We start from the raw sequence: 25,247 nt of genomic DNA, 5'->3' as shown, positions 1-25,247 counted from the left end.
ACATTGGCGAGAGGACAGGATGTTAAGGTTGGAGCTCCAGATTGGACTTGAGGAGTCAACTTTTTGGACGGACAGCCAGTCTGTGCTAAAATACATCCGCAATGATACCAAGAGATTCCATAACTTTGTGACTAATAGGGTTGCTATTATCCGGGACCTATCGAAAGCAAAACAGTAGAGGTATTTGAACTCCAAAACACAACCCAGCCGATGATGTCTCAAGAGGATTACATGTTGAAATGTTTTTGAACTCAAAGAGATGGCGCAAAGGACCAGAATTCCTGGAGAAACCAGAAACTCAATGGCCGAAAGTCCCCGAGGAGCTTAGCTCCATCCCTCCGGATGATCCAGAGGTGAGAAAAGACGTAATCGTAAACAGTACAAGTGTGGAAGAAAAGAGTCCAACCAGCAAACTGATTGAGTACTGTTCAACATGGAACAGCTTGAAGAAAGCAGTTTCCTGGATGCTGAAACTGAAGAAATGTCTTCTACAGAGCCAGAAAATGAAAATTCTCTCTCAAACTGATCCAAGATCAGATCAGAGTCTGACAAACTCACTGAAGGAACAAATCGACAAGTTCAAACTGACGTTTGGAAAAGAGTCTGTCTGTCGATGACCTAGATGAAGCAGAAAAGGTCATCATTCGATTTGAGCAACTACACCACTTTAAACAAGAAATTGCACTAGTTGTGAAAGGAAAACAATGTGCCAAGAGAAGCGGCTCAATCTGTAAACTTGATCCAATTGTTGACAATGGCATTCTGAGAGTAGGAGGAAGGTTAAGCAAAGCTGCTATGCCTACGGAACTAAAGTATCCTATGATCCTCCCCAAAGACTCCTACATCTCCAGACTGATCTTACACCACATCCATGAGCAGGTTGGCCACTCTGGGAGAGGTCACATGCTTTCTAGACTTCGCCAGCGATATTGGATACCCTGTGCCAACTCCTTAGCAAGGAAGATCCTTAAGAGCTGTGTCTTCTGCAGGCGGATGCAAGCTAGAGCTGGAGAACAGAAGATGGCCGACCTTCCACAAGATCGGGTGTCACCTGATCTGCTGCCTTTCACCCATGTGGGCATAGATTACTTCGGCCCCATAGAGGTTAAGCGAGGCCGCGTTCATGTGAATCGGTATGGTGTGATCTTTACTTGCCTTGTGAGTCGAGCTGTCCATCTAGAAGTTGCTAGTAATCTGGATACTGATTCCTGCATCATTGCAGGTTCATCTGTCGAAGGGGCCCAGTAACAAGTATCAGAACAGACAATGGCACCAACTTTGTTGGAACTACCAGAGAGCTAGGAGAAGCTCTGAAAGAGCTGGATCACAACAAGATTCAAAATGAATTACTGAAGGAAGGAGTGACATGGTCATTCAACCCTCCCCCTGGAGCCCACCATGGGGGGGTATGGGAGAGGTTGATCCGACTGGTGAAAAATATCCTATATTCAGTCCTTAAAGAGCAAGTACTGGATGATGAGGCTTTGCAGACAGCCGTGTGTGAAGTTGAGGCGATTATGAACGACAGACCAATCACTACTGTAACAAATGACCCTAATGATCTAGAACCCCTGACTCCGAACCATCTGCTTCATCTGAAAGCTATTCCAGAGAAGTGACCTATACTCACGAAGGAGATGGAAGCAAGTACAATATATCACTGACCTCTTCTGGAAGAGATGGATCAAGGAGTATCTTCCACTTATGCAGGAGCGGAACAAGTAGAACAAAACTAAGAGAAACTTCAGTCCTGGTGATCTTGTGGTCATTGTCGATGACACCGCCGCAAGGAACTCTTGGCTAATGGGGCGTGTGGTGGAGGCTTTGCCAGGGGCCAAAGGTCTTGTCCGGCGCGTCATGGTTAAGACTAAGACCAATATTTTACAGAGACCTATCAATAAACTCTGTCTGCTCCTTGAGGTGACGGAGTGACACACACACACACACACACAGTGCTCCATCTTAGAATCACGTGCACCTCTGATTCGTTGATGTCGTACTCTTACATTCTTTGATGTCATAGTCATACATTTTTGGACGTCAAACTCTTGACATTTTTGGAAGTTGAACACCTTTCCACTTCAACTCAGACTGAGATCTATGGACTATTTTCCTACATGGCACCTTGTATATTTGTATATAGCTATGAACTGTAATAGTGCTCTGGTATAGAATGTTTTGTGTGTTGGCTCTACGTTTGAATATTAAGTAATTGTTGTGCATTCAGTGCAGTCAAAAATTAGGGGCTGGTATGTTAGAGCCGATTTGGACATATATGTATAAAAGACTGAACATACTGAGCTCCATGTATATTTGTGTAAATATATGAAATATTAATGTACATGATGAAATATTAGGTACGTACCTTTATGATTTATATTTTCCTGATTGAGATATATTCATTCGTTAGTGTAACTCAGTTTTTGCCCCCCCCCCCTCTTGCCCATTCATTGTATTGTGGTAAATGTGTTAGGATAAAGGCAGGAAGTTGGGCCTTCGGGGGAGGGAGTCCTTGCTAGATGCGGGAGCGTTATAGTTTTTTGACCATACAGACATACAGACATACAGACGGGTCATAATATATATTTTCCATATCAAGTATTCTATGCTTTAAGTTGATTGGAGAATCATTTATTTGTTAGATATAAGAAGAATAAACATTTTTGTTGCACCATATCCTTGGATGTCATTGAATGTTTGGCCGTTTGGAAACCTTGAGTGTGGACTGTATGCGTACCAAACAACCCCGCTTCAGGCTTGGGCAGTGGCTATGGTAAAGATGAAAGGAAGCCACTACAATGGCCATTGAAATGTTAGCTATTGAAATTAGATACAATAATAATATCAAGGGGATAGAAATCCAGGGCTTAAAAACAAAGGTGTTGTACGCTGACGACTCATCTTTTCTTTTATATCCATACTTTGGATCCCTGCACAGCCTCATAGAGGATCTAGATAATTCCTCTAACCTCTCTGGATTACAACTGAGCCGAAATGTACCATAATACTTTTTGGATTGAAGAAGAAACAAATCTAATCACATTTTATTGGTCACATACACATGGTTAGCAGATGTTATTGCGAGTGTAGCGAAATGCTTGTGCATTTAGTTCCAACAGTGCAGCAATATCTAACAATTCCACAACAAATAGCTAATGGAATAAGGAATGGAATAAGAATAAAAAATATATAAATATATGGATGAGCAATGACAGAGCAGCATAGTCTAAGATGCAATATATAGTATAGAATACAGTATAGTCACATGAGATGAGTAATGCAAAATATGTAAAAATGGTTAAAGTGACATTATTTAGGTGACTAGTGTTCCATTTATTAAAGTGGCCGATTATTTCAAGTCTGCATGGAGGCAGCAGCCTCTTTCTGCTAGTGATGGCTGTTTAACAGTCTGATGGCCTTGAGATAGAAGCTGTTTTTCAGTCTCTCGGGCCCAGCGTTCATGCACCTGTACTGGCCCCGCCTTCTGGATGGTAGCGGGGTGAACAGGCAGTGACTCAGGTGATTGTTGTCCTTGATGATCTTTTTGGCCTTCCTGTGACATTGGGTGCTGTAGGTGTCCTGGAGGGCAGGTTGTTTGCCCCATTGATGCGTTGTGCAGACCGCACCACCCTCTGGAGAGCACTGCGGTTGTGGGCGGTGCAGTTGACGTACCAGGTGGTTATATATATATTTTTTATTTATTTCACCTTTATTTATATATTACCTGTAGCACACGCTCCAGCAGGTTTATCTCTCTAGTCACCCCCAAAACCAATTCTTTCTTTGGCCGCCTCTCCTTCCAGTTCTCTGCTGCCAATGACTGGAACAAACTACAAAAATCTCTGAAAGGGGAAGGAGAAGAGATAGTTGTTTCGGGTATTTATAGACTGGCTATGTCCAGGTGCAGTGATCTGTGAGCTGCTCTGACAGCTGGTGCTTAAAGCTAGTGAGGAAGATAAGTGTTTCCAGTTTCAGAGATTTCTGTAGTTCGTTCCAGTCATTGGCAGCAGAGAACTGGAAGGAGAGGCAGCCAAAGAAAGAATTGGTTTTGAGGATGACCAGAGAGATATACCTGCTGGAGCGCGTGCTGCAGGTGGGTGATGCTATGTTGACCAGTGAGCTGAGATAAGGGGGGACTTTACCTAGCAGGGTTTTGCAGATGACCTGGATCCAGTGGTTTTGGCGACGAGTATGAAGCGAGGGCCAGCCAACGAGAGCGTACAGGTTGCAGTGGTGGGTAGTATATGGGGCTTTGGTGACAAAATGTATGGATGGCACTGTGATAGACTGCATCCAATTTGTTGAGTAGGGTGTTGGAGAAAACCATTATACCAAAAGGCTAAAATCTATTGTTGAGGTTGCTTGGTGTTTGGACTAAGGTTGTATTTTTACAAGGGGTACAATTTGTGTTGTTCCTGTTACATAGTAAATCAAATGTGTGTGTCTTAAAAAGTTATGATGTGCCCTTTTTGATTGAGATTTGTGTGTGTGTGTGTGTGTGTGTTATACCAGTTGATGGGTCCTCCAGTCTGAGGTAGTCCCCTCTGGGCAGGTGTAGCAGCTGGTAGATGACCTGTCCGTTAGGGCCTTTGTCTGGGTCCACAGCTGACACGGACAGCAGAGTGGTGCCTGGCTGAGCGCCTTCCAGAATCTTCTCTGAGAAGTTGGCCACTCCAAAGGGTCTGAACCGCGGGGCGTTGTCATTCACATCCAGCACGTTCACTATCAGTCTCGCTGTTAATGGTTGAGCGGTAATTGAGAGGGTTATTATTGTAATGAGACAGGAGAGATTAAGAGCATTGTCGTTCAACCTATTTTGAGTCTATTGTACTGATTGAGGTTTGTTTGTAAGGTAAGTATGCTTGGTTTTATCATGAGCTGCAGTAAGTCAATTCCTATCTACTTCTGTTAGTTTGACAAAGTGTTGAATCTTGAGAGACATATAGGGCCACAAAATGGTGATGGAATACCAAACAATTCTTTAAAAAAATTGAATTAGGGTGATTTTAGATGAAGACTCACCATTAGGTACGCTGACTGACATGTCGATGACATCACTGGCGTTGTCATGCACCGACACAAGAATCTCAAAGGTGGCCACCAGCTCTCTGTTGAGTGGGTTACGCACAAACACAGCACCTGTGGGAACACACATGCACAGGCACACATTCACAGTTCTCATATACAAGCATATAACACAGACACACACACACACACGCACAGACACACACACGCATGCACAGACACACGCATGCACAGACACACGCATGCACAGACACACGCACGCACAGACACACACGCACAGACACACACGCACAGACACACACGCACAGACACACACGCACAGAGACACACACACACAGTTTACATACAGTTGACTTATACTGTATACCATGGGTGCCTGTCTAAAAGTGGGGGTGCAAAAAATACATATAATCCTGCAAATCCGCGCTGTTTCTTCACAAGGGAATCCATATTTATGAACAGAACAAACAAAAAATGTTTAGGTTCTGCCACAATAAATTATACTGAAGTCGAGAACATTTTCTTCATCTAGGCCTATATGCCTACAGTGCGCAACTAATTTATTATAACCATTACAGATAACACATCCCAATTGAATATATATTCAGTCAATAAAAAAATCAATACAAAGTACATTTTAAGTGAAATATTAGAAATTCTAAAGCTAATTTGACCCATGCACTAACAAGTTTCTTCAGTATAAGCAGCTTGACTACTGCTAGTGTACTGTAGCTTTATTGATCTACTGAACTTCAACAAAAGATGTTTGTTGAACATTGTTGATTAAGAATTAAACCTCTGAAACAGCCTAAAAACAACCTCAGAGTAGATTTACCCCATTAATGTACTTGGTCATGTAAACTTGTTTTTTCATGTAAGACATCATGCCATTGCACTAATTTAAACATTATGGGGAGGTTATCCCGGACACAGATTGAGCACAGTCCTGGACTAAAAAATGGAAAATCTCCAGCCAAAATTCTTTCTGGTCGAGGACTTAGGTGTAATTTGTGTCCTCGAAACCGCTGCTTAACCCTACATTTGACCGAGCCAAATACATAAGTTTACTCAGATGGTAAATGGACAAGGTAACTTTTAAACATATGTGACTAATTTCAGGGAACTAGTGTCCGCGTCACTAGTTAACAGGAGAGCGATTTGAACATAAACTTTTTTTTAAATCAAAATGCTTTTTTTTGTCAGAAATGTCTTCTGGTACATGTGAACTTTCATATACCTTAACAAACGTGCATGCCATCTGCAAATACAAATACAATTATTTAATTACGAGCCTAGTTGGTATAGCCAAGGAAAAAGTCAGGAACCTTCCCGCTAGCCATGATTGACTGAGATAATGGGTGGGCTGGACATGCCGAGAGATGAGTTCAGATTGGTCTGCCATGTAGCATGCTTCTGTGTATAACATGAGCCGGTCATTATGTGTAGGTAATCCTTTCTAAAGTAGCTTTATTGAACAATATCCCGTAGTGGAACTGCAAAAGGGTTCCTCTCCACTTTATGGAGGACCAAATTTTGAAATCTGTGGAATGCTCAGTGGAATTAGAATATGATAGTTAAGGAGATGGAGAACATTCTGGCGTTTGATTGCAAATATGCATAGGGAGTCGAAAAGAGAACACACAGAAGGCTATTATATAAAACACCTGTCTCTGGATTACGTCTTCAAGCTAAGGGAAATGATGGCATCCGTGACAGGGAGAAGCGTCCATTCATGTATATGGGTAAGATAGTCTAGCTAGCTACATTTTCTGATATTACACATTTCTGATTTTGTCAGAAAGTCATTTTCATTTCAAGTTAAAGTGTACTGTTAGCTATCTAGCTAACGTTAGCTGGCTGGCTCGCTAGCTAACATTATGTGTATTATCTGTGTAGTAAAATGACTCGTATCTCAGAGCCATTATTATGGCTCATTGTTTAGCTAGCTAGCTACATGTCTGAACAAAAAACTCCACTACGCAATTAACCATTTCAATAGAATGTTCATGATGTCACTGTGACAACTGTCGATAGACATAGCTGGTAAATTAGCTCTGGATATTTTCTCCGATTTCAGAGCACTCGTGTCTGAGGGTGCCAAAGCGCAAAATAACTGACGAATTTACGAATTCTCAACACCGTTGAATATGACCGGTGTCAGTAAAATGAGCACAGTTACAGTCACCAATGCTACTTGATAACATCAACACAGCCAAACCAGCTCTGCTAGGACGAGTAAAATGGTCAGTGTGAGCTGTTTTCTTCTTCGTGTCTGGAAGTAGCTAGCAAGTTAGTCAACATTAGCCAGTTAGTTTTGGTGCTTGACTGCTGTTGTTAGGTCAGAATGCTCAGATCAAACCTAGTCTTCCACCAGAGCGTCTAACAACGCTCTGAGTTTATGAATGCCCAGCGCCCACTCTGAGCACACTCCAGATTGAATTTACAAACACACCTGTAGTATAAACCAGCCATTCATCTTGAAATCTTTGGTTGTTAAGTACATGGCCTCCCATGTGACCCTTAAAGAGATGGGTGGGGCTAAGGTATACAGACAATTAGGCACGGTAGGCTTTTGGTTTCTCTCCCTCTAAAAACAGAAAGAAATAACTCTAAATAACAAACTGACTTTATTTACCACAGTGTGAAAGAGTGATAGCTCCTCTATATGAAGTGAGTTTCTGAAACATTGAGTCCTTATTTGTTGATGTGAAGAAGAAACTGAATGAAAGAGTCCAGCAAGGATAGGGAGGGGAAAAAGGTTGCCCATATTTTCAAGACCTGATCTACTATATTTATTTGTGAATTTTACTAGTGTATTTAGGCAATTTAATATATTTGTTCAGGCTTGGCCTATTTAGTAGGCAATTTCGCAGCATAAAGCTATATTTGTCAGCGTAAAGTGACTCACTCATTCGTGGCTTTGGATCAAAATAAACAAGTACCAACATTCTTTCTGATAGTCTTTAAAATATAACTGTTTTGACCAAGGTAATCTGCTCATGTTGTGTGTGTTCATTTATTTGTGACATTGTGGTTACAATGAAGAATGTAAACAAAATAAATAAAATAAATCCTATTCATAATGATAACCAGATGTGTGTTGCTTGTCATTTTATATTTTGAGGCAATACAAAGCATACACATACAAACATCAACAACATCACACCTTCCCAGACCCAGATCCTGTTTCCTGTATTTATTAGTCTGCATGTCTATTCAACATTTGGCTAAAAATAAACCATTCCATGAATTAAGATTCATGGAATGGTTTCTTTTTAGCCAGGAGAACAAGTATTTGATACACTGCCGATTTGCAGGTTTTCCTACTTACAAAGCATGTAGATGCCTGTAATTTTATCATAGGTTCACTTCAACTGTGAAAGACGGAATCTAAAACAAAAATCCAGAAAATCACATTGTATGATTTTTAAGTAATTAATTAGAATTTTATTGCATGACATAAGTATTTGATACATCAGAAAAGCAGAACTTAATATTTGGTACAGAACTCTTTGTTTGCAATTACAGAGATCATACGTTTCCTGTAGTTCTTGACCAGCTTTGCACACACTGCAGCAGGGATTTTGGCCCACTCCTCCATACAGACCTTCTCAAGATCCTTCATGTTTCGGGGCTGTCGCTGTGCAATAGGACTTTAAGCTCCCTCCAAAGATTTTCTATTGGGTTCAGGTCTGGAGACTGGCTAGGCCACTCCAGGACCTTGAGATGCTTCTTATGGAGCCACTCCTTAGTTGCCCTGGCTGTGTGTTTTGGGTCGTTTTCATGCCACGACCCATCTTCAATGCTCTTACTGAGGGAAGGAGGTTGTTGGCCAAGATCTCGCGATACATGGCCCCATCCACCCTCCCCTCAATATGGTGCAGTCGTCCTGTCCCCTTTGCAGAAAAGCATCCCCAAAGAATGATGTTTCCATGTCCATGCTTCACGGTTGGGATTGTGTTCTTGGGGTTGTACTCATCCTTCTTCTTCCTCCAAACACGGCGAGTGGAGTTTAGACCAAAAAGCTCTATTTTTGACTCATCAGACCACATGACCTTCTCCCATTCCTCCTCTGGATCATCCAGATGGTCATTGGCAAACTTCAGACGGGCCTGGACATGCGCTGGCTTGAGCAGGGGGATTTTAATCCATGACGGTTTAGTGTGTTACTAATGTTTTTCTTTGAGACTGTGGTCCCAGCTCTCTTCAGGTCATTGACCAGGTCCTGCCGTGTAGTTCTGGGCTGATCCCTCACCTTCCTCATGATCATTGATGCCCCACAAGGTGAGATATTGCATGGAGCCCCAGACCGAGGGTTAATGACCGTCATCTTGACCTTCTTCCATTTTCTAATAATTGCGCCAACAGTTGTTGCCTTCTCACCAAGCTGCTTGCCTTATTGTCCTGTAGCCCATCCCAGCCTTGTGCAGGTCTGCAATTTTATCCCTGATGTCCTTACACAGCTTTCTTGTCTTGGCCATTGTGGAGAGGTTGGAGTCTGTTTGATTGAGTGTGTGGACAGGTGTCTTTTATACAGGTTACGAGTTCAAACAGGTGCAGTTAATACTGGTCTTGAGTGGAGAACAGGAGGGCTTCTTAAAGAAAAACGAACAGGTCTGTGAGAGCCCGGAATTCTTACTGGTTGGTAGGTGATCAAATACTTATGTCATGCAATAAAATGCAAAAAATCATACAATGTGATATTCTGGATTTTTGTTTTAGATTCCATCTCTCACAGATGAAGTGTACCTATGATAAAAAATTACACACCTCTACATGCTTTGTAAGTAGGAAACACTGACGATTTTGCAGGTTATGTCCCCACTGTATGTTTTCACAATGCAATGTGGCACTTTGACAAGTCTAATTGCTTTAAAAACTTATTCGGAATCAGTGTCCCTTCCATGGGACGGTTGAGCTAACGTAGGCTAATGCGATTAGCATGAGGTTGTAAGTAACATGTCTGATATTGGCAGAAAGCTTCAATTCTTGTTAATCTAACTGAACGGTCCAATTTACAGTAGCTATTACAGTGAAATAATACCATGCTATTGTTTGAGGAGAGTGCACAATTCTGAACATAAAGAGTTATTAATAAACAAATTAGACATATTTGGGCAGTCTTGATACATTTTTAACAGAATGTAATGGTTCTTTGGATCATTCTACAACTTTGCACATACACTGCTGTCGTCTAGTGGCCAAAATGTGTATTGCACCAGGGGCGGGAATAATACATTATGACCTTTCTCTTGCATTTCAAAGATTATGGTACAAATAAGAATACAAAAGAACGGTTGATTGTTTCTTTGTGTTATCTTTTACCAGATCTATTGTGTTATATTCTCCTACATTCTTTTCATATTTCCACAAACTTCAAAGTGTTTCTCATCAAATGGTACCAAGAATATGCATATCCTTGCTTCAAGGCCTGAGCTACAGGCAGTTAGATTTTAGTATGTCATTTCAGGAAGATATTTTTTTTTTAAAGGGCGGATCCTTAAGAGGTTTTAAGTAGCCTTCTAATATTAGACAACAAATAAATATACTAAAACAATAACTTCAAAATCAGTCCATTCATCACTGGATTTCTTCAAATTGCTGTGCAGGAAAACAATGTCTTCCACCATGCCTGGTCGCAGGCTCGCAGCTGGCTTCTCTCTGAAACCACACATCCATCTGAAGGTGACGCTTTATCCTTTGGAACCACACAATTACCAGGTGGACAGTAGGCCTCTTGAAGTGATAGAGGAAATCAACAAGATCCACCATTATTCTTTCATAATAGCTGGCCTTATTTTATTTGCAGTTTTGAGCTGCACTGTCCCACTCCGTGGTGGATAACAGCCACTCTTCATTATGTAATGTGCTGTCAGGCACAAGAATCCTATTTTTCCAAAATTGTCAGTCCACATGTCAAGCGTAATTGCGCCATTGTATTTACCCAAGTTCTCTCTCAACTCTGGGACCACCCTCCAGCTGATTTTTTTTTTTGCCTGATGCAGGACTCTAGCGCAATAGGAGAGATACTGACTGAAACATTCTCACCTCCATTAATTTACAAAAGGATAGTCTAATAGCTCTGCTTGGTCTGAAAACTCCAACAATTTCTGCCACAGTTTAGACTGCTGATAGATGCTGCGGCCAGTCTGTGTTGAGCTCTATTGTAAAGTGTAGCCTAATAGCCAAAAAAGAGCAAACTTTCAATGTACTCTAAAGATGTACATTTCTAACTCAATATCACAGACCACAGATCACAGGCCCCCTATTACAGAACAATCTGGTGGCATTGGTAGAGAGTCGGGCAGAGAATGGAGTGAAAGTGCACTGTATTGTAAGTATGCAACAATTTTGTGGGCCAAGTGTAAATGGTTTAGCAGCCTTTCCAATAAATTGGAAAACAAAAGAAGCCATCCACCCTTGATGGGCTATCAGCAGGACAATAGACTCTTGCTGAGTTTAAGGACTTTAAATGTATTAATGGATGTTTGTGAGGCATGTCACTTCTCCCATCTCTTTTGCATAGCCCACCAAATGCACTGTTTTCTAACCACATCGTGATGGATCCATAACGAATTACTATGGGAATAAATAAAATTGAATGACAGAAATATTGGAATAAAGTAAGATAATGCAATTGAAGGCAACAAATTGTTGCTTACTGAAACACCCAAAGTCATCCAATTGTTATAATAGGATTTGAAGCAATAGTCTACCTGCATTTGGTCAACTATTAAGGACCATTTCGTGCTGCTTTAGACAAGCATGGGGACAGGTCTTGATTAATCAATCACATTTTATTTTCACTGAATCTCTGTTTGGGTATTGGTTAGCCTACAATTACGGTGTGGAAATGTTAGGATTAGTTTGCTCTTCACTCGCAGTCGCTTAGTAGTCTAGGACTAATCCAGACCGGTCACGTTATACAATGCCACATTTTCCGAATGGAAACCCTGAGGCCTACATAGGCTACTGTAAAATGCATTCTAGTTTTTCTTGGAAGAGAAACACAATAATATTAATCAATTTAATTAACCTCTCTAGGATAGGGGGACAGTCGCATCTCACTTGGCCACAAGCCAGGGAAAATGCAGGGTGGCAAATTCAAAAAAATATAAAAGGCTTTTCGGCAAAAGCATAAGATGCTACTATCTGATGATAGCACAACAGTAAACAAAGAGAGTAGCATATTTCAACCCTGCAGGCGCTACACAAAACGCAGAAATAAAATATAAATCATGCCTTACCTTTGACGAGCTTCTTTTGTTGGCACTCCAATATGTCCCATAAACATCACAAATGGTCCTTTTGTTCGATTAATTCCATCCATTATATATCCAAAATGTCCATTTATTTGGCACGTTTTCTCCAGAAAAAAACAGCTTCCAATTTGCGCAGTCACTACAAAATATCTCAAAAGTTACCTGTAAACTTTGCCAAAACATTTCAAAATACTTTTGTAATACAACTTAAGGTATTTTTAAACATTAATAATCAATCAAATTGAAGACGGGTCTATCTGTTTTCAATAGAGGACGAGAGGAAACTAACGCTACTTTTCAAGTCTTGCCCAACTCTCAACAGCGTTACCCTTTTCCAAGATGGCCGTACTTCTTCATTGCACAAAGGAATAACCTCAACCAAATTCCGAAGACTGGTGACATCCAGTGGAAGCGGTAGGAACTGCAAACAAGTGCCTAAGAAATATCGTTTCCCCATGAGAACCCATTGAACAGACAGTGACCTCAAAAATAAATAATTTTGAATGGTTAGTCCTCGGGGTTTTGCCTGCTACATAAGTTCTGTTATACTCACAGACATGATTGAAACAGTTTTAGAAACTTCAGAGTGTTTTATATCCAAATATACTTATAATATGCATATCTTATATTCTTGGCATGAGTAGCAGGAAGTTGAAATTGGGCACGCTATTTATCCAAAAGTGAAAATGCTGCCCCCTATCCCAAAGAGGTTTTAAGCTACATTTCTAATAGTTTACAAACAAATTATAATCAGTCCCATATAATCTGTTCTGTCGTGAAGAGTGCACAACAAAACCTATTCCCCCTCAGGAGGAGAAAAGATTTGGCATGGATCCTTAAAAGGTTCTACAGCTGTACCATCGAGAGCATCTTGACTGGTTGCATTACTGCCTGGTATGGCAACTGCTCAGCCTCCGACGTCAAGGCACTACAAAGGGTAGTGTGTACAGCTCAGTACATCACTGGGGCCAAGATTCCTGCCATCCAGGACTTCTGTACCAGGCAATGTCAGAGGAAGGCTCTAAAAATGTACAAAGACTCCAGCCACCCTAGTCATAGACTGTTCTCTCTGCTACCGCATGGCAAGCGGTACTGGAGTGCCAAGTCTAGGTCCAAGAGGCTTCTAAACAGCTTCTAACCATAAGACTCCTGAACATCTAATCAAATGGCTACCCAGAATATTTGCATTGTTCCCCCCTATTTTACACCGCTGCTACTCTCTGTTGTTATCATCTGTCATCTAATTAGTGGATCATCTGCTGACCATTTAGGGTATTGAGTTCTCAACCGGTGTGCCAAATTTCATTGACGGGGAAAATCTCACTTCAGCATGAATTGCTGGAATTACAATCTTCAAAAGTCAGTAACCTTAGCAGTGTTGCTTGCTTGCCCAAACCCTTATCACAGTCAAGACACACCTATTTTATAGTATAAAACATAATAAAATAGAACAGAATATTTTTCCAAAGGAAAACAGTTTGCAGTGTGTCTCGCGTCTGGAACAGTAATTCTCAAAGACTGATCATTTGAAACGCGGCTCAATTTTGTGAGTTTAAAGAAAATATTTCAGGGTTACAAACTAATATCTGTCTTCTTTTCGATATACAGTCATTCGATATAGTTTATTCTGCCTGTTCTTTGGAATGTTCTAAATGGACAATTCCATATTGAACACTGTATGGTGATGAATTAAGGCCACAACATCTGTTTGGTGAGGAGGCTTAATGATTCAGTTGAAAATATGCTCTTTGTCTTTATCAAACAAATGTTTTTGCATATGCTTAATGTGGAACCTATCTATGTTTAGGGGGGTTATAGCATAGCACTAGGCTAACCAATTCTAAATGGCACTAGGTGTTCGCAAGAAAATCGACCAGATGCAATTATTCTAAAACTGCAGCTCATTGCTGGAACACATAATTAATTCCCTAATTCAATCAACTAGTCATTTTGAATTTGTGATAAAACTGTCATCAATTGGCAACGAACATAACTTTTTATCCCATCCGTTAGATGTACTTCTGTAGGCCTAACGGGAGCTTGTGCGCGCAGGACGTCAGTTAACAACAAATTCTTATTTACAATTACGGCCTACCCAGATGACACTGGGCCAATTGTGCACCACCCTATGGGACTCCCAATCACGGCTGGTTGTGATACAGCCTGCAATCAAACCAGGGTCTGTAGTGACACCACTAGCACTCAGATACAGTGCCTTGGACCTCTTTGCCACAAATTCCAATTAGTTTGTTTTTTGTGTGTAAACTCAACTACAATCTGTTAATTATATAAAATTATATAAAATTGAATGATCCATTTCAATACAGACTAGCTCAAAACATTACTTATCATTGAAAATGACAAATTACCCAATAGATCACGATACTTTTCTGGGGGAAAAAAGTGGGGGTGCAAAAACATACTATTTTGAAAGTGCAGCTGCTCCGTTTGCGACATTGTTCAGGCGCCACATATACACATATTTACAAAACATCCACACAATCTGACAGGCAACTCAGTAAAGATACAATACTAAACATGATCGACTGTGTCTGTTGACTACTAACCCGTGTGGAAATCGATGCCGAATGACTCTTGCAGCCCAACAACAGGGTTATTTCCATCATCCTTCGCCTCCACAGAGATTATGTAATATTCCAGCCGGGGTCGTAGGTCAGGGTCCTTCGCGGTGAGCGTTGCCACCACCACGCCTGGTGGTGTAGACTCATTTATGTTAATAGTTGTCACGGGTTCCAGGAAACGTGGTCGTGAGTCGTTGACATCATCCAGGATGACCGACAGGGTGGCCGTGCCCGACAATGAGGGTGTGCCACGGTCAGTAGCCACGACAACCAGGCGGTAGGAGCCACGCTCCTCGCGGTCAAGGGTGGAGTTTCCCACCAGGACGGCACCAGAGAGGGAGTCAACTACAAAGCGGTCCTGGGCACCGCTCTCCAGCCGGTAAAGCAGCCAGGCATTAGAGCCTGAATCAGCATCACTGGCAGACAGCTGGGTCACCACCACACCTAGAACAGAGAGAAACGAAAGAATAGAGGACACAGAGGTTAGGATTGAACACAAAGGGCATGTTTCCCAGACATAGATTAAGCCTAGTCCTGAACTAAAAATAACATTCAGTGGAGAATCTCCATTTAAATACATTTTTTTGTGTAGTACTAGGCTTAAAAGGGAAATCTGCAGCTCAAAAAATAACAAAGCGGCACCCCGCCACTGTTTCAATACACAGTTGGGACTGGAGAAATGTAACCACTCTCAAATAGACAGAGCTATGGATGCAAGGATTTACCATCCATGATATAGAAAGTATAGTTTGAGGCTATACAGTATTTATATACAATTACATTGTTTACAAAAAATGGAATAAAACAAGCTTATATTTTGCGTTCTGATGGAGTACGACAGTTGAACTAAGCCTGAGGCATTTCTAAGTTATATTCTCAAGAATCAATGGGTATATATCATTCATTAAAAAGTAAAAAAAATCAATGTAGCAATGAATGTATTTGTGGAGGTATCAAATCAAACTTTATTTGTCACATGCGCCAAATAGACAAATGTAGACTTTACCGTGAAATGCTTATTTACAAGCTCTTAACCAACAGTGCTGTTCAAGAAGAACAAAATATTTACCAAGCAGACTAAAGTAAAACGTAATAATAAAAAGTAACATAATAAGAATAACATAACAAGGCTATTACATGGGGCACCGGTACAGAGTCAGTGTACGGGGGTACAGGCTAGTTGAGGTAATCTGTACATGTAGGTGGGGGTGAAGTGACTAGGTAACAAACAAACAGCGAGTAGCAGAAGTGTACAAAAGGGAGGGGGTCAATGTAAATTAACCGGTGGCGATTTTATGAATTGTTCAGCAGTCTTATGACTTGAGGGTAAAAGCTGTTTGAGGAGCCTTTTGGTCCTACACTTGGTGCTCCGGTACCGCTTGCCGTGTGGTAGCAGAGAAAACAGTCTATAATTTGGGTGACTGGAGTCTCTGACAATTTAATGGGCTTTCCTCTGACACAGCCTACTATATAGGACGCTTGGCCCCAGGAATGTACTGGGCCATTCGCATTACCCTCTGTAGCACCTTACGATCAGATGTCGAGCATTTGCCATACCAGGCGGTGATGCAACCGGTCACGATGCTCTCGATGGTGCAGCTGTAGAACCTTTTGAGGATCTGGGGACCCATGCCAAATCTTTGCAGGCTCCTGAGGGGGAAAAGGTTTTGTCGTGCCCTCTTCACGACTGTCTTGGTATGTTTGGACCATGAGAGTTTGTTGGTGATGTGGACACCAAGGAACTTGAAACTCTCGACCCGCTCCACTACAGCCCTGCTGAAGTTAATGGGGGCCTCTGCCATTTCCTGTAGTCCACGATCAGCGCCTTTGTCTTGATCACATTGAAGAAGAGGTTGTTGTCCTGGCACCACACTGCCAGTTCTCTGACCTCCTCCCTATAGGACATCTCATCATTGTCGGTGATCAGGCCTACCACTGTTGTGTCAACAGCAAACTTAATGATGGTGTTGGCGTCGTGTTTGGCCACACAGTCGTGGGTGAACAGGAAATACAGGAGGGGACTGAGAATCAGCGTGGCAGATGTGTTGTTGCCTACTCTTACCACCTGGGGGTGGCCCGTCAGAAAGTCCAGGATCCAGTTGCAGAGGGAGGTGTTTAGTCCAAGAGTCCTTAGCTTAGTGATGAGCTTCGTGGACACTATGGTGTTGAACGCTGAGCTGTAGTCAATGAACAGCATTCTCACATAGGTGTTTGAGTTTGAGTTTATTTTATTTTTTACAGGGACAGTGCACATTAATCAACGTTTCAGTAAAAGTGCCGGTTTTAGCCAGCCGGCTAATATTCAACTGCATTTCCTGGGCAGATTATTAAAAACAATTACAATATAGACAATCATTGAGCAGTGAGCACACGCAGAGCAACATAGGACAAGCAAGACATATCATACAGACAGAGCAACATAGGACAAGCAAGACGTAGCATACAGACAGAGCAACATAGAACAAAAAGCAACAAGACAAAATTCATAAAAGCAACAAAGTGTTTCCACACCTCACAAGCTACAGACAACATGGAAATGTTCATTTTGTCCAGGTGAGAAAGGGCAGTGTGGAGTGCGATTGAGATTGTGTCATCTGTAACTGTGTCATATGTAATCTTCTGACTCACTGGGAATGTGAGTCAGAAGTTATTATTCTGACATTTCACGTTCTTAAAATAAAGTGGTGATCCTAACTGACCTAAATCAGGGAATTTCTACTCAAATTAAATGTCAGGAATTGTGAAAAACTGAGTTTAAATGTATGTAAACTTCCGACTTCCAACTGTATTCCAGTCTGTGCTAGCAAAACTGTCCTGTAGTGTAGCATCCGCTTCATCTGACCATTTCCGTATTGAGAGAGTCACTGCTACTTCCTGCTTCAGTTTTTGCTTGTAAGCAGGAATCAGGAGGATAGAATTTTGGTCAGATTTGCCAAATGGAGGGCGAAGGAGAGCTTTGTATGCATCTCTGTGTGTGGAGTAAAGGTGGTCTAGGATTTTTTTCCCTGGTTGCATATGTGACATGCTGGTAAAAATTTGGATGTAAGTTTACCTGCATTAAAATCCCCGGCCCCTAGGAGCGCCACTTCTGGGTGAGCATTTTCCTATTTGCTTATGGCCTTATAGAATTGGTTGAGAGCGGTCTTAGTGCCAGCTTCGTTTTGTGGTGGTAAATAGAAGGATACTAATAATACAGATGAGAACTGTCTTGGTAGATAGTGTGGTCTACACCTTATCATAAGGTACTCTACCACAGGTGAGCAATACCTCGAGACTTCTTTAATATTAGACATCGTACACCAGCTGTTATTGACAAAAAGACACACACCACCAACCCTCATCTTACCCAAGGTGTTCTGCCGGTGCATGGAAAATCCCGGTAGCTCTATGTATCTGTGACTTGGGATGATTAGTGTAATTTTTAAACTCAGCAACAAACAAAAAAATAGCCCTTTTTCAGGACCCTGTCTTTCAAAGATAATTCATAAAAATCCAAATAACTTCACAGATCTTCATTGTAACGGGTTTAAACACTGTTTCCCATGTTTGTTCAATGAACCATAAACAATTCATGTACATGCACCTGTGGAATGGTCTTTAAGACATAAACAGCTTACAGACGGTAGGCAATTAAAGTCACAGTTATGAAAACTTAGGACACTAGAAATCAAATCAAATCAAATCAAATTTTATTTGTCACATACACATGGTTAGCAGATGTTAATGCGAGTGTAGCGAAATGCTTGTGCTTCTAGTTCCGACAATGCAGTAATAACGAGCAAGTAATCTAACTAACAATTCAAAAAAAAAACTACTGTCTTATACACAGTGTAAGGGGATAAAGAATATGTACATAAGGATATATGAATGAGTGATGGTACAGAGCAGCATAGGCAAGATACAGTAGATGATATCGAGTACAGTATATACATATGAGATAAGTATGTAAACCAAGTGGCATAGTTAAAGTGGCTAGTGATACATGTATTACATAAGGATGCAGTCGATGATATAGAGTACAGTATCAACGTATGCATATGAGATGAACAATGTAGGGTAAGTAACATTATATAAGGTAGCATTGTTTAAAGTGGCTAGTGATATATTTACATAATTTCCCATCAATTCCCATGATTAAAGTGGCTGGAGTAGAGTCAGTGTCATTGACAGTGTGTTGGCAGTAGCCACTCAATGTTAGTGGTGGCTGTTTAACAGTCTGATGGCCTTGAGATAGAAGCTGTTTTTCAGTCTCTCGGTCCCAGCTTTGATGCACCTGTACTGACCTCGCCTTCTGGATGACAGCGGGGTGAACAGGCAGTGGCTCGGGTGGTTGATGTCCTTGATGATCTTTATGGCCTTCCTGTAGCATCGGGTGGTGTAGGTGTCCTGGAGGGCAGGTAGTTTGCCCCCGGTGATGCGTTGTGCAGACCTCACTACCCTCTGGAGAGCCTTACGGTTGAGGGCGGTGCAGTTGCCATACCAGGCGGTGATACAGCCCGCCAGGATGCTCTCGATTGTGCATCTGTAGAAGTTTGTGAGTGCTTTTGGTGACAAGCCGAATTTCTTCAGCCTCCTGAGGTTGAAGAGGCGCTGCTGCGCCTTCCTCACGATGCTGTCTGTGTGAGTGGACCAATTCAGTTTGTCTGTGATGTGTATGCCGAGGAACTTAAAACTTGCTACCCTCTCCACTACTGTTCCATCGATGTGGATGGGTGTTCCCTCTGCTGTTTCCTGAAGTCCACAATCATCTCCTTAGTTTTGTTGACGAGAGGCCTTTCTACTGACTCTGAAAAACACCAAAAGAAAGATGCCCAGGGTCCCTGGTCATCAGTGTGAGCATGCTGCAAGGAAGCATGAGGACTGCAGATGTGGCCAGGGCAATAAATTGCAATGTCCGTACAGTGAGATTCCTAAGACAGTGCTACAGGGAGACAGGACGGACAGCCGATCTTCCTCGCAGTGGCAGACCATGTGTAACAACACCTATACAGGATCAGTACATCCGAACATCACACCTGTGGGGCCGGTTACAGGATGGCAACAACAACTTTCCGAGTTACACCAGCAACGCACAATCCCTCCATCAGTGCTCAGACTGTCCACAATAGGCTGAGAGAGGCTGGACTGAGGGCTTGTAGGCCTGTTGTAAGGCAGGTCCTCACCATACATCACCGGCAACAACGTCGCCTATGGGTACAAACCCACCGTCACTGGACCAAACAGGACTGGCAAAAAGAGCTCTTCACTGACAAGTCATTGTTTTGTCTCACCAGGGGTGATGGTCGGATTCACGTTTGTTGTCGAAGGAATGAGTGTTACACCGAGGCCTGTACTCTAGAGCGGGATCGATTTGGAGGTGGTTGATCCGTCATGGTCTGGGACGGTGTGTCACAGCATCATCGGACTGAGCTTGTTGTCATTGCAGGCAATCTCATTGCTGTGCATTACAGGGAAGACATTCTCCTCTCTCATGTGGTACCCTTCCTGCAGGCTCATCCTGACATGATCCTCAGCATGACAATGCCACTAGCCATACTGCTTGTTCTGTGTGTGATTTCCTGCAAGACAGGAATGTCAGTGTTCTGCAATGGCCAGCGAAGAGCACGATCTCAATCCCATTAAGCATGTCTGGGACCTGTTGGATTGGAGGGTGAGAGCTAGGGCCATTCCCCCCAGAAATGCCTGTGACCTTGCAGGTGTCTTGGTGGAAGAGTTGGGTAACATCCCACATCAAGAACTGGCAAATCTGGTGCAGTCCATGAGGAGGAAATGCACTGCAGTACTTAATGCAGCTGGTGCCCACACCAGATACTGACTGTTACTTTTGATTTTGACCCCCCCTCCCCCTTTGTTCTGGGACACATTCAATTTCTGTTAGTCAGATATCTGTGAACTTGTTCAGTTTATGTTTCAGTTGTTGAAACGTGTTATGTTCATACAAATATTTACACATGTTAAGTTTGCTGGGGGAAAAAACGCAGTTGACAGTTTGAGAGAGACATCTCCCCAGGAGAGAGACATTTGCTTCTTTTACTATCTTTGTTGGGACTTTGGAGGACTTTAGGTCCCCATAAGGATTGAAGAACCAACCCACACACACCCATCAACACACTCACCAGTGGGGCTGTTCTCAGGGAGGTGCACAGTGAGGCTGGGGGGGTTAAAGACAGGAGGGTTGTCGTTCTGGTCCATGATTGTCACAGTGAGGGGCACGCTGCTGTTGAGTCCTCCCACATCCTCCCCCACCAGGAGCAGCTCCACCCGCGGCTCCACAAACGCCTCGCGGTCCAACAGAGCCTTCTGTCGCACACGAACTACACCTGCAGGGGGGAACAGGGGAGAGGTACAGGCAGTAGGATAATTGGTGATGAAGTAAGCATGTCACTGTTAGTCTGCACCTGTTGTCTACGAAGAATGTGACAAATAAAATGTGATTTGACTTGAAAATTATGATTAATGATATGTGTGTGGGGTTGTGAGTGAGAGTGTGTGTATGTGTTTGAGTGTGCATGTATTATTGGTGTGTGATTAAGTGACCATTATGTGAGTATGTGTGTATGTGTGTGTGTGCGTGTCAGACCTGTATCAGAGTCCACAGTGAAGAGGTCCAGTCTTGTTCCCAGCAGACGGTACCTGACCACAGCGTTGGGCCCAATGTCTTTGTCCTCAGCCAACACTGGTCCATTCAACACTGACACAGCACTGCCTGAGAGAGGATGGAGGAATGGATAGGGGGAGAAAGGGTGATGTGTAGCATGGCAGATTGGGAGAGGAAAGTTAAATACAAGAGTTGAGGAGGGAAGGGCAAGAATGGTTGATGAATGAAAGAGGAAAAGATCGAGATTGGAAGAGAGTGGGAAGAGAGAGAAGCATGAGTCATCGAAGCATAGACGAAAGCAGATATAAAGACAAGAAAAGCGTAAGAGGTATTGAGGGCCACGCAAGGGATAGAGGTAGCAGAGGAATTAAACATTGTCAATTGAAACAGTAAGAGAGACAGAGAGAGAGACAGAGCCAGTTAGCCAGCCAGCCAGAGCGACAGGGAGACAGACAGACATCCAGACAGACATACAGTACCTTCAGAAAGTATTTACACCCCTTGACTTTGGACACATTTTGTTATGTTACAAAGTGGGATTCAAATTGATTTAATTGTCATTTTTTGTCAACGTTCCACATAAAATACTCTGTCTACGATCTTTTTATTTGTTAATGGCTGTGATACGAGAAAACTGAGGATGGATCAACAACATTGACAGCCAATAGAAGCTCATCAGGAATGAGCTTCTATTGGCGCCTTCTTACATGTGTCTCTTCGGGTCAATCTTCTCCAGGTGAACCAGGGGCTTGAGCTGCTCAGCGAAAATGACAGTGAATAGAAGGAAGCTTGTAGAATGGCGCCTGGAGGAGATGGCTGCTGTTTTACAATCCACTAACCAATTGTACTATTGTGTGTGTTATTTCGCTTTATTTATAACTTATTTAGTACATAATGTTTCTGCCACCGTGTCTTATGACCGATAAGAGCTTCTAGATATCAGGACATTGATTACTCACCCCGTACTGGATAAATACTTTTTCTTTAACCTTTTGTGACTAGGAGGCAGTATTTTCATTTTTGGAAAAAAAACGTTACCGGAAAAATCGCTGCGTTCCAATGCGTCCCTATTGAGCAGTGAATGGGCTATCAACCAGATTACTCTTTCTCCGTATTCCCGAAGGTGTCTACAGCATTGTGACATAGTTTTCCGCATTTATGTTGAAGAATACCCGTAGGCGGCTACATTGCGCAAGTGGTCACCTGATGCTCCCAGAGAGATTGTCGCGTAAAATACAGAGGTAGCCATTACTCCAATCAGTCCTACTGAAAAACCAATTGTCCCGATGGATATATTATCGAATAGATATTTGAAAAACACTTTGAGGATTGATTATAAACGTTTGCTATGTTTCTGTCGATATTATGGAGCTAATTTGGAATATTTTTTTACATTTTCGTGACTGCAATTTCCGGGCGATTTCTCAGCCAAACGTGAAGAACAAATGGAGCTATTTCGCCTACAAAAATAATATTTTTGGAAAAAGGAACATTTGCTCTCTAACTGGGAGTCTCGTGAGTGAAAACATCCGAAGCTCATCAAAGGTAAGCAATTTAATTTGATTGCTTTTCTAATTTCCGTGACCAAGTTACCTGCTGCTAGCTGGACAAAATGCTATGCTAGGCTATCAATAAACTTACACAAATGCTTGTCTAGCTTTGGCTGTAAAGCATATTTTGAAAATCTGAGATGACAGGGTGATTAACAAAAGGCTAAGCTGTCTCTCAATATATTTCACTTGTGATTTTCATGAATAGGAATATTTTCTAGTAATATTTATGTCCGTTGCGTTATGCTAATTAGTGTCAGATGATGACAACAGTCCCATTCATGGGATGGGGTGTCACTAGAGGTTAACGAGTCTGTCGGGAAGGATTTACTTCAGATGCCCAAAAAGGCCCTCATCCCCGTCATTCGTAGGAGGAAGAGACGGACAAATGGGCGACAAAGGTCTGGGAGCCTTGTAAGGATTCTGCGGTGAGCAGATGCCTACTGGATAACTTATTTGTATTGCTTTTAATCTTTTTAAATGAATTTATCTTATTAACACTTTGTTCTAGCTAGCTATTTATGTAGGTAGCTATCAAGTAAACGCAATCCCTTTACCATCGGTCCTATTAGCCAACCTACAATCAATGGAAAATAAATAGACGAACTATGATCACATAGTTTTGTAATTGAACAAAACTATGCTACATTTTATCTCTGGGACCCTCAGGATGACAAATCAGATCAAGATTACTTAATGTAAGTACATTATTTAACTTCAGAGGTGAATGTATCAAACCAGTTGCCGTGATAAACATTTTTGTTGTTGTTGTGCTGTCTCCTCAAACAATAGCATGGTATTTTTTCACTGTAACAGCTACTGTAAAATGTACAGTGCAGTTAGATTAACAAGAATTTAAGCTTTCCGCCCATATAAGACATGTCTATGTCCTAGGAAATGTTCTTGTTACTTACAAAGCCATGCTAATCACATTGGAGGTAAAAAAATAATTTAAAAAACATTAGTGCACGTTAGTGCAACCGTCCCGGTCTTTGTGGTTGAATCTGTGCTTGAAATTCACTTCTCGATTGAGGGACCTTACAGATAATTGTCTGTGTGTGGTATAGATAGGGCTGTTGCGGTCATGAAATTTAGTCAGCTGGTGACTGTCAAGCAAATAACTGCCGGTCTCACAGTAATTGACTGTTAATTAACATAAACACATTTAGCATCTCCTGGCAGCCTACCATCCACTGATGCAGACCTTTGGAACATCTACTTTTAAAAAAATCTAATAAATCCATGTAATATAGCCTACAGTATCACAATAAATCCATTATTTATTTTAGACGGTGTAAAGAAACATGAAATGAAAAAATGTAGTCTATTTCAGAAGAACAGAATAGCATACTCTGAGTTATATTAGGCCCTCATCTGGCTATGCCATATGGCTGTGGCCTACACTAGTTAATTTAGCTGACAAGATTTGCTTAGAATTCTCTGGCATTATTTTATATTATTTTATAGTATGAAGAATACAATTGAACAACATATATAAATGATTAGAGGGATTGTGCACATGTTGAGTGGTTCACAAAGAATCATGCACTCCTATATGCTTAATTTAGAGTTATTTATATAACTGTAGTTGTGATAAAAGACATACATGCCTTTTGCGGCCAGCGGCTGTTGTGCCCTTGGCCTGAATATAATAATTTGAATTCCCTTCTCCCGGCTGCATGCTCGAAACACCTCTCACTCACATGGCTCTCCATCACTTGATCAGGTCTTTCTCACAGGCTACAAGTGAAGCCGGACACATCGGGGACGCAACTATATGTGAGTCCTTATCCAATTCAGAGACACATATTGAAGATATTGGAAGAACTGTCCACATTTAATTTTGTCAGCCAACAAGATGAGTAGTCCTAATGAACAGAAAAAGCACTAGCCTATGTAAAGCTACTATCCCACATAGTACAAAAGTTGACCTATTCTATTCTGTGTGAGAAATAAATATTCCAAATATAGTCTGGGACAGTTGTGGGATGTGTTAGATCCCAAATTAATACAAACACTAGCATAAAAAAAGAATGTTTAAACTATTAGGCTATTTCTTCACATTATAGGCTAATGACCATCAGCAGCATCAGACCTTGGAGAAGCCTAATTACTGTGACTAAATGGTCACGTGGAATTTGATTGCCGTCATGACTCATGACCGCTGGTGTGGCGGAAATATGGTCACCGTAACAGCCCTGGGTACAGAGATGGGGTAGTCATTCAAGTC

The 25,247-nt window shown here is 41.8% G+C and overlaps 1 protein-coding gene across 1 annotated transcript in view; it reads right to left on the bottom strand.

The window, feature by feature from the left end:
- The window catches only part of LOC112223274 (cadherin-23-like), a 136,174-nt gene that overhangs the window by 60,779 nt on the left and 50,148 nt on the right, over positions 1 to 25,247 (bottom strand). Inside the window, exons 10-14 of the mRNA XM_042305198.1 lie at positions 21,450 to 21,575; positions 20,986 to 21,189; positions 14,855 to 15,313; positions 5,023 to 5,139; positions 4,510 to 4,734 (exon numbers count right to left, since the gene is read on the bottom strand). Of these exons, the coding sequence (XP_042161132.1) occupies positions 4,510 to 4,734; positions 5,023 to 5,139; positions 14,855 to 15,313; positions 20,986 to 21,189; positions 21,450 to 21,575 (1,131 nt within the window). The remainder of the gene's footprint in view (positions 1 to 4,509; positions 4,735 to 5,022; positions 5,140 to 14,854; positions 15,314 to 20,985; positions 21,190 to 21,449; positions 21,576 to 25,247) is intronic.

The sequence above is a fragment of the Oncorhynchus tshawytscha genome, linkage group LG24, assembly GCF_018296145.1.
Source record: "Oncorhynchus tshawytscha isolate Ot180627B linkage group LG24, Otsh_v2.0, whole genome shotgun sequence".
NCBI lineage: Eukaryota > Metazoa > Chordata > Actinopteri > Salmoniformes > Salmonidae > Oncorhynchus > Oncorhynchus tshawytscha.
This window is presented reverse-complemented; position numbering and strand designations above follow the sequence as displayed.